The sequence below is a fragment of the Sander lucioperca genome, chromosome 9 (genome assembly GCF_008315115.2).
Source record: "Sander lucioperca isolate FBNREF2018 chromosome 9, SLUC_FBN_1.2, whole genome shotgun sequence".
Taxonomy (NCBI): Eukaryota; Metazoa; Chordata; class Actinopteri; order Perciformes; family Percidae; genus Sander; species Sander lucioperca.
The window spans coordinates 1,967,459-1,977,543 of NC_050181.1; the positions used below are offsets into that span (position 1 = coordinate 1,967,459).

The window sequence follows — 10,085 nt, forward strand, 5'->3', positions numbered from 1 at the left end:
TACATCATATTTAGATCATAGATAATGTAAAGCATACAGACATTTCTTTTTGTGGCAATTTCGCTTGATAAATGACTCAAAAGCTTTAATGATTATTAAAATTGCTGTGGTTTAATTTGAGGTCGTTTTCAAGATCATCCATTTTTTTATATAAAAATATTGATGACAACTGCTTTAGAATTAAATATGGACACGAGCACCCCTTAATTTGAACTAAAATGCCCAATATGGAAAAGTAGCCTGCACATTATGTTTCCAGTCTATAGACTAGACCAAAGAGCAAACAGTAAACAGGACCAATCAAACCGATCAACACATACGTATATTACCTCCTCCTGTATACACATACTGTATACGCCATCAGCTAATGCCGACCTTACACCAAAGGACTTTGTCGCAGACTAATTTCCAAAATCGGAATGAAATCATGAGAGTCATGCTAGAGTTGAGGCATGCTCCCGTCGCCTCAATCGTTTGGTGTAAGGTGGTCATAAAACTCAGTCCGATTCAGTCTTTTTCCCATCTTGACGTTCTGACAAAATCAAACGTGTTTGATATTATCGTAAGTTTTAAGTCTTTGTAGTGAAGTTAAATCATGTGAACATTGTCAACAACCAATGGGTGCGCTCCCTCCAGCACCAAACAGGAAGCAGCAAACGGCTAGAGCCACTGTTGTTTATGTATGCTATGGCGCTAAGCTGAACGCTAAAGTTGCTGATTTTCAACCAATGGAAGTTTTAAGGCCCTGACACACCAACCCGATTATCGGCCGTCGGACAGTCTGGCGAGGTCAGTGACTTGAGTCTGTTCGGTGTGTTCCGTGCCGTCGTCAGTCGGAGGAGCCGTCGACCTTCATTTGGGCCGATTTGACATGTTGAATCGGAAGGCGGGCAGTCGGACTCAATGACCAATCTGATTGGTGGAGCGCTAACCTGGAAATGACGAGCGGGACTAGAGTCTCTTAAAATCTGACAAAAATCTTTCAAAATGACCTTTGTCGATCTGAACTGAAGACAGATTCAGCAACTGCGTGGCCTATTTCTCACTTAGAATGTTTTCAGAACCACGTTTTGGTGAACTATTTTCGTAAAATATGAGATCGCATTGCGAACGAGCCGCCATGATGGTCTGGCTTTGAAATTCCGGAGAAGCCAGACCCACGTGACGCGTTCGTTCCAATCAGCTGCTGGTTTTCATTTTTTGGGCGTTTGGGCAATTTTTAACGTTAGATGTGAGATGATCGTCTTTAGACGTGAGATGGTGTCAGACTTGAGTCTTTTTAAAGTCTGTTCAAAGTCTTCTAGTGTATGGTAGGCACAAGTCATATGGGGGTCTGACGTCTGCTAAGGTACTCATGGTTTTTCAAAAGAACATGAGCCAACATCCCGACAGTGTGAAAACACTGCAAAGGCGCATGCCCAGACTGTTCCTGTCAACTCTCTGACCTCTTTCTCACTCAACAGAGTCATGACTGAGTCTTTCCAGCTTCCCCCAGTCGTCCTGTCAAAACCACCAATACTTCCTCAAGCAGCAGCAGCAGCAGCAGCCAAAACAGTTGAGGAGACGGAAGGCATAAAGCAAAGAAAAAAAAACTTTAAGATCTGGCCGACTAGCAGCCCTTTACTATGCAGGAGCCTACAGACAGAATATGATTAAAGCGCGAGTCATCTTTTCCTGATGCAAGTTACAGAAACGAAGAGGGAGGGTGTGTGAAGAACATAAAAGAGCACGAAAGACAAGAGCTGCATACAGTTTCACTGAGTGAAAAGCAGATCAAGAAATTAGAAAGGAAAACAGAAAGATGAAAAACTGAGCTGTGTCGGTGGACTCGGTCCTGAGAGTCGAGTCAGGAAGAAAGATTGGAGATGAGGTAAGCGAGGATGAGCTCACGCCTCCTTCTGTCTTTAATCGCAATACTCTTGAGCAACCAATGAGCGGATTTACACCAGAGGCTCACGAGCTTTCCCACAACAAGGAGCCCCGCGGCCGTTTTGCAAGGGAGTTACATCTGAGGAAATACTGGCAAGAACCAACCCCCCGACACCTCACTCCACACATTCTGAAATCTAAAAATCATACATGAACTGACACTAACTAAATACAGTGATAACAAGTAGGAACTCCACACTAAAAAGTAACTTACTTTCTAAGTGATATGGAATAAAAAAACAATAGCTGCTCTTTTACGTACTTCAATGTGGAGTTTATCATAATGGGGTTTTCCCAGGCTATCTCCACTGCTCACATTAACAATCACTTAATTCAATCGCATTCCTCAAAATGTCTAATATGTGGCATGTAGTAGTGCGAACATCAATCACTGCTAACAATTTTTGCTACTTGATTAATCATTTAATTGATATATCAAGCACATTGCCAAACATTCACCGTTTCCAGCCTCTAGAATTTGAGGATGTGTTGCTTTTCCGTTTTGAGAAGTGAATTTTTTTTTTTTTTTTTTTTTACTGTTGTTTGGTCAAACCAGCAATTTAGAGATGTCATCTTGGACTCCAGGAGGCAATTGCTATCCTATCAAAGTATGAAACTGATATTTCATATGCCAACTTTTGGTACCTGACCGTTTTCGATACTCAGTCGGTACCAAAGTAATGCTGCTGTTTTGATACCAAGTCCTAATTAAAAGGACCGGTTTTAGGAGCTTTTAGACATTTCAGGACCTGAAACGTTTGGAGTTAAGAAGCCCCACGGTGTTTTCAGCCCACTGACTAACTCTCCCATACAGTTTAATCCTGTTCAACTTTGCTGCCTCGCCTTGTCAGAGTCACCGGTGCTTCAAAAGGCGTCGGGGACCCATTACAGCTTTATGTAACGTTGCAGAGACAGGGAGGTGCACACACACATACACCCCCCCACCTTTCTGTGAACAAGGGGCTTTTCTACAGCTGGGTAACAAAGCATGACCCAATAATCCCAAAGCTTGACTCAAAGCTTAAGAACCCCCCCTTCCCTCCCTCCTTTTATATCCCTTCCTCCCGCTCTCTGAGGACTTTATAAGACTCTGGTAAAGGGGGCTTCTGGGCGCACATGTGTGTGTTTGTGCCGTGAATGATGGGGGTTTTACAAATACAAGCACGCTTAGCTTTGATTATTCTAATTATGACTTGGAGCAAGGAGTAGATTATTATGAACACATGGGCCGTTGAGTTGTTGATGAGCTCACGTCTTTTCAATCAGTTGGTATTACGGTTAAAAGAGGCTGACAAAGACCTGTACACGTAATGTATGGGGGTGGAGGGCATCCGAAGGGACATACCAGTCGTCTCATTTTTTAATGGTAAACAATTCCTGCTGAAATTACTCTTTTCCAAAACCATGCTATTATTACTCAGCTTGCTGGAGAAGCTGTTATGCAAACTTTTAGGGGGAAAAGATCAGCAGCCAGATACACACAAGCAGTAAGACGCCATGGATATAAAAATTAAAATTGTGAAAAATAATATGATACTACTCATGCAGCTCCCTGTCTAATTACGAAAATGAGATTTGGTGTTGCCTTCAATTTTTCATTGTGTTAACAGCAAGCAACAGTTGTCCTCTTTTCACATTCCTAGTCTGGTCTTAAACTTTCCGTGACTCGGACAGTAGAAAAGCAGATCACAGATTACCCCCCTCCCTAGCACCAGAACCCATTAGTAATTAACTGAAAAAACAAGAGCAATTCCAGATCTGGCTTTAGGCACACCGATTCTGAGAAACCGGGAGAAAAACAGGTCTAAAGATGAGAATGAGTTTATAGGAAGAGGAGCTCTTGCTGTGCTTGTGATAGCTGTGAGCAATAACCAAAAAAATGAATAAATCTCATGATAGCCTAGCTTGTGAGCTTATCACTTCAGTGTTCCTGGTTGTGTACTACTTGGTGGATGTCTTAAAACCTTTAAGACGCCAGTGGTAAACAGCTCCCCTTAAGTCACAAACACAGCATCATCCACCTCAGCTTGGGATTGTTGCAGACGGCACAGGAATTTCCCCAGTGTGGGATTAATAAAGTATATCTTATTTTATCTTATGACTTTGTCTTGATTTAAAGCATACTAATCTAGGGCTGGGCGATATGGAGAAAATCAAATATTACGATATTTTTGACCAAATACCTCAATATCGATACCGCAACAATATTGTAGTGTTGACTATTGGTGCTTTCACAAAAAATTTACACAATGAGAATCTTGATAAATAATCACCAGTAATGTGGATATAATGACTAAGTGGGTAAAGGCAAATAATAGAACTGTTATGGTTTCGTACTTTTCTGTTGTCTGTATTGTTTGTGTATGTTTTTCCTGTGTTCTCTGTCCTCCCTTGTGTTTAGTGTTGTGTCAAGTTTCTGTGTTTAGTTGATGTCATGTTTTCTGTCTGCTTTTTCTGTTTCCTGTTTTATTTTGATAGTCTGTTTTCTGCCTTGTCTTGTCCTGCTTTACTTTGTGTTTTCCCGCCTGTGTGATTGTCTGATGTTCTCCACCTGTTCCCCAGCCCTGGTGTCACCTGTCCTGCGTCCTGGTGCCGTCAGTTTGTGTGATCTCCGTGTCTGTTCTAGTCCGTTTCTTCCCCTCCTGTATTTCCCTGGTTTTTGACTCCCTTGGTTTGTTTTTGGATGCCTTTTCTTGTTTTGGGAATCGTTTTTGTGTTTGGACTAATAAATCAGACCTAACAAACCTTCTCCTGCCTTCCTCTCACTCTGCGTTTGGGTCCACTATTCCTCACTCCACATAACAAGAACAGCTACAACAGCCTGGTAAGTTCAGAAAATGACTAAACTTTGCTTTAATGCAGCCTTTAAAACCAGGAAAAGACAACACTTATGCCATATTACGATATTACGATATCCAAAATCTAAGACGATATCTAGTCTCATATCACGATATTGATATAATATCGATATGTTGCCCAGCTCTATACTAAACTCAATAAAAGGTGTAAATACAGCCAAAAAGTATTTCGTTTTGGTGTATAAATGTAGCTTGCAACCCAATCTAAACAATTAATATGCATAACCTGCGATTCCAAAGTTTAATACCACTTTTCCATGCTGCAACTCCCGGAGATGCCATTTTTTTTAAACCATGCCCCAACGTGCATGTGTCAGCATGCAGCCTTGTCTCATTCCTAATCACTCCCCGGTGTTCCTATTACAAAGCGCATGGCACGTCCATCTCACTTTCTCAGAAACAAGTACTGCCACTGTTTTAAGTGCCGATTATATTATGCCATGTCAGGTGAAAGCAATCTTAAGACTGTCATTTACAGGTGTGTTACATGATCCTTAATGAGTGCATTGTGTGTGTGTGTGTGTAAGCGTGCTTGGTTGCCCAACCTATCTTAATCCAGCTGTGAACAAAACAATTGTTCTCCTGTTAAGTCAGTCAGTAAACCTTCCACATTGACTGGTTCCCATGGTCTGCAAAGTGAAGAACAAGCCAAATCTTATCTTGATGTCACACAGCTATTTAGCCCGTCTTGTGTTTTGTTGACAGAAAGACAAAACCATGTGCCTGCCTGCTATGACTGACCTTGGAGGGGATTGAAAAAGATTTGCCGTTTAAGCCGGTAAGACTGGAAGTGTTTGCTTACGGCTGTATGCTTTGTTTTCATCGTTTAAATTCCAACTGAAGTTCATAACCAATGGGATAAAATTTTACATTTGGGCCTTAAGTGCTACAAACTTTATAAATATGTTAAATGGAATTCTGTACACACACACCTAGTTCTGCTCACACACATGGCTTCACCTGTGTGGGTGTACCAGGTTGAGGTCTGTAATGACAGGAAGTGTTAAAAGTAGGTCAACACTTCTAGCTTGCTCAAGCACCCTTCACTAAAGTTAGGGTTTACAAACAATCCATGCATATAGTACACAGGCCTTGGGGCTTTCAACAGAACTAAAGCCAGAACAAATCTGACTTCAATAACTAATATATGAACTTTCTCAGACAGACTCAGGCTTGCAAAACGTATCAAGCCAGACGGCAACAAATCTTACTTTCATATTCATGTCTCAAATTTCATTTAATTATAGGTTGGAATCGATGAGCATTTATAAGATGCAATTAGATACAGCAGTCACAGAGAAACGCAGCAGGCACAGTTTGCAGCTCCCCCCCTAGATACCTTGGAGCAACATGAAACCCCAGACAAGCTCCAGTGGCTCTCATACCATATGGCCTTAGACAAATCCTACCGTTAACCATAAAACGCTGTTATTTTTTTATTTTATTTTTTTTAAATGTATCGGCTTCATCTCATCAATTTCCCTGATGCCTGAGCTCATTTCGTGTCTGTGTAGAGCCGGGAGTATGAAGCTAATGAGTGGAGATGCAGCTTTGCGGAATGGCCCTTTGTTTGGAATCAGCCTCTCTGCAGCGCTGGAAATGCGAGACGCTTATCGATCATTTCAACTGGAAGCCTTTTGTGTTGCAAGCGACTGAGAGGCTTCGGGCAAACGCACTAATAAAGGCAGTTTAATGTTATACACTGCTGCTAAGGGGTTAACTTTTAATAATAAGAAACAACACAAACACTCCCCGCATGTATTTTCCACGTTGGTGGCGACTGCGCTCTTTGTCCGGTCCGACCAGCAGCGGCAAATAAACAAAAAGCTGTGGGGGGATTTTTTCGGATTACTGTTGGATTAATCATAATAAGAAACCCAATAACCGCCTTTGTTCCTTGCCTAAGCCCCCCTCAACCGATGGTGAGTTGAGAAAAAAAACGACTTTTGCAACGAAGAAATCGCACAAACAAAAATAAAGCCCCGACGCTATAACGTTTTTGTATCCGCGACTGTCAGCCCTCCTCCTCCGCGCCTCCCCCTGCCTCCCTGCAGGGGTTTCGGCTCCAGCCAGCTCCGACTGTCGACGAGGAGCCCCAGAGAGGAAGAAAAGTGCTGATAGTTGCCGAAACACGGCTTCTCTTGTTTGAAAACCCGTATATACAGCGATACCTTGCTTCAACGCGAAGGCAAAGCTGGGCAAAGACGCAGTAGCCAGCGGTAGAGCTACAGAGTAATGAAAAGCCACAATAGGAAGCCCTTTAATTTTTTAACAGCTCTGGTCGGCTAAGCTAGCAAGCGACCGTACCTTCGCTTCCCTTTTCACGGAGAGGCTGATGAAAGCTCGAAATTTAACAAATGTTTTCTTGTAAGCCTACTACACTAAACACATCGAGACCAATGTGGGGTTATAAATGCGAGGAAAGGAGACACTCATACTTTCCACGATAGCAGGGGAAAACTTCCATCAATCATCTCCAGTAAAGATCCAGCAGCAGAGACTTGGAAACGGTCCACAATGTTTGTGCCAAAAAGCTTCCCCTCGGATATACTGAAATATTCCACTTACCAACTTGTAAAACGTTTTCCACACAGCCGGTCTCTAGCAGCCTGATACCCCGGCGGAAAGGCAGTCCGTCTCCCGTTCCCACTGATCCGGCTGCCCCCACGGTAGCCGTCGTACCGGTAGCTCCTCCGCCGCCACCGGCGGTGGTAGCTCCGGACCCAGAACCCCCAGCCCCGCCGGTTGCCGCCGACGGACCCTCCTCGCCGGCGACTCGGCACTGAAACGAAGAGTACATGCATATTTCCTTTTCGTTGCGAGGAAAAGACCAGTAGACGATGCGGCGCTGGACGGGCTCCGGGATCCGCTCGAAGCGCTCCTCTACTCTCTCGAAGGCCCACTTTTCCGCTACTGCCTTCGCGGCGCAGTCCAGAAGGGACTCCGGGGAACGATACCGGGAGCTGGGCAACCCGCTGCCGTGGCCGGGCCCCGGGCCGGGACCTCGGGGAGCAGGGCGCAGGCAGGGTCGCTTGCTGGCCGGTGGTAAGGAGAGGAGAGGATGGGGCGGCTGTTCTCTACGTCGTTCCGCCATGGCGAGCCGATCAACACTGACGAGACGGAGGATGTGTGGACACCGAGCAGCAGCAGGAAGCCGAGTACACACAAACTCTCAAACACACACACACACTGAGCAGAGTGTCAAACCAGACAGGATCTCAGACAACACTTCCGATCACAACTTTCAAAATAAAATAATCTATTTACAAATGGGCATTTTACAGAAAAGTGTGCTAGTCTTGAAAGGGATAAATCAGGTTCAAACTTCTAGCGAGGGTCGTTTGTATGGTGTAGTTTATGGTTTCATTGCACACACACTGCTCTAGTTTATATTGTTCTACACCCTTTTACACAATATATCTGCGACTGATGCATTAAAAATGTTGGTTATGTTGCTTTAATGTTACTTCAGATATCTACTTTAAGGTATATTCTCTATCTTTTTTCAATCTCACTGGGACCAATCAATACACCTTTACCCTCACTTTTATTGCACTTCTAAATATCTTCTTAAATCTTTTGACCCCATTCACTCTATCACCCCCTCTATATTTCAGAATTTAATTGGCCCATAGATCAAATTAGTATTCCAACATAAAGCAAGTGAATATTGTTACTTAGTAATCTTATTGCATGCATTTAGCAGCTGTTACATTGTTGGCTTTGACTAGTCCACCTATTTTTTTTTTTTATTTTTTTTTTATATAGGATCCTAATCAGAATAGGCTGGAGCAGAGGGAGTTGTCCAGCTGCAAACAGAGATCTTCCTGTAGTTTACCACTTCTACCTGTTCCCTTTCTAGCCTAATATAAACATACGTGGTAAGACCACTTTATTAAATGACAACATTTCCTTAAATATAAATGTAGGTGATGATGCTGGAAATTAATTCAAGTCACAATTGCTTAAATGAGTAGAACAGAAATACCAAAAAGTCTGCAAAACAAGTATATCAATGGCATGGAACACTTCCCTGCTTCTTTATAGGATATTTACAACTATAGAAATTTGACTATTCTCTATATTTTAAATTTGTCTGACCCTATCTCAACATCATCTCATTAGATGATTACAATGTCAGCAAGTGATTAAATGAGAACAGTTGTTCAGACCTATATAATAATACTACTTATTATTTATTATTTTTTAACCTTTTATTCATCCATAACAGGCTTACTGTGTTTATCCTGTGATTTTCCAGGTTGTGAAGTTTTCAGCCAGATCATCAACTCTTCAGTCAGTTATTTCAGATATATTCATTTCATTCATTGTAATTATGTAATTAGTCAGTTACTATTAACCCTTGTCTTCCCGTTGACCATGCAAGTTCTAGTTTTTCTGGGTCAAAATGCTTTTCCCCAATGTTTGTCACTTTTATCCTTGTTTTTTGGTCACTTTTTTCCGATGTTCTTGTCAATTTTTTTTCTGCGTTTGACGTCTTTGTGGGGGGGTTTTCCCACGTTTTTGAAGCTTTTTCCGACATTTTTGTCAATTTTTCAATGTTCTTTTATCCATTTTTTTTTTTTAAATGCTATATAGTATTTTTTTCTATCATTCATTTTTAACTTTAAGTCAATTGGTTGCCTTTCCCTTGGGTTTTCTCTATCCTTCTGTTGCAGAAATGTGGACAACTGTTCTGAATGCTAACAAATTAGAAAATCAGGTTTCTGAAATGATGTGGGGTGAAAAGCCAACAACAAGGTCTGACTCAGGTGCGTCTTTTAAGATTATTTTTTTTGGGGGGCATTTTAGGCCTTTATCTGTATAGGACAGCCCAGACATGAAAGGGGAGAGAGAGGGGGAACGACATGCAGCAAAGGGCCGCAGGTCGGAGCCGAACCCGCGGCCGCTGCGTTGAGGAGCAAACCCCTACACATGGGTGCCCGCTCCACCAGGTGAGCTAACCAGGCGCCCTCAGGTGCGTCTTTTGATCCTCTTCAGCTTTGGGCCTTAAGGATAGGCTAAAAGTTGTTCTACCGAGGCCTGTAAGCTCACCACTGGTGCAGCTATTTCATCATCCTATATAGTATGGACGTGCGCTCGCTCGTGATCTTCTGGCTTCATCTAAGCGTCCCCACAGCTGCAGACACTACAGTATAGCTGCCATTATGTCATGCAATTACTTTTTTGAATATACAGTAAGTCCTTTGATAATGTTGAGTCTTTTATTTTAAAAACCCAATCTCTTAATTTCCTGTCTCTTAAGCTATATGTCTGTGTGACTTGATGCAGTTGAGC

General features: G+C 42.5%; 1 protein-coding gene across 1 annotated transcript in view; it reads right to left on the reverse strand.

Moving 5' to 3' along the window:
- Positions 1 to 7,972, reverse strand: part of zswim5 (zinc finger, SWIM-type containing 5) — a 69,028-nt gene extending 61,056 nt beyond the window's left edge. Inside the window, exon 1 of the mRNA XM_031288143.2 lies at positions 7,356 to 7,972. Coding sequence (XP_031144003.1) covers positions 7,356 to 7,881 — 526 coding nt within the window. The 5' untranslated portion in view covers positions 7,882 to 7,972. The remainder of the gene's footprint in view (positions 1 to 7,355) is intronic.
- Between the last annotated feature and the right edge of the window lie 2,113 nt (positions 7,973 to 10,085).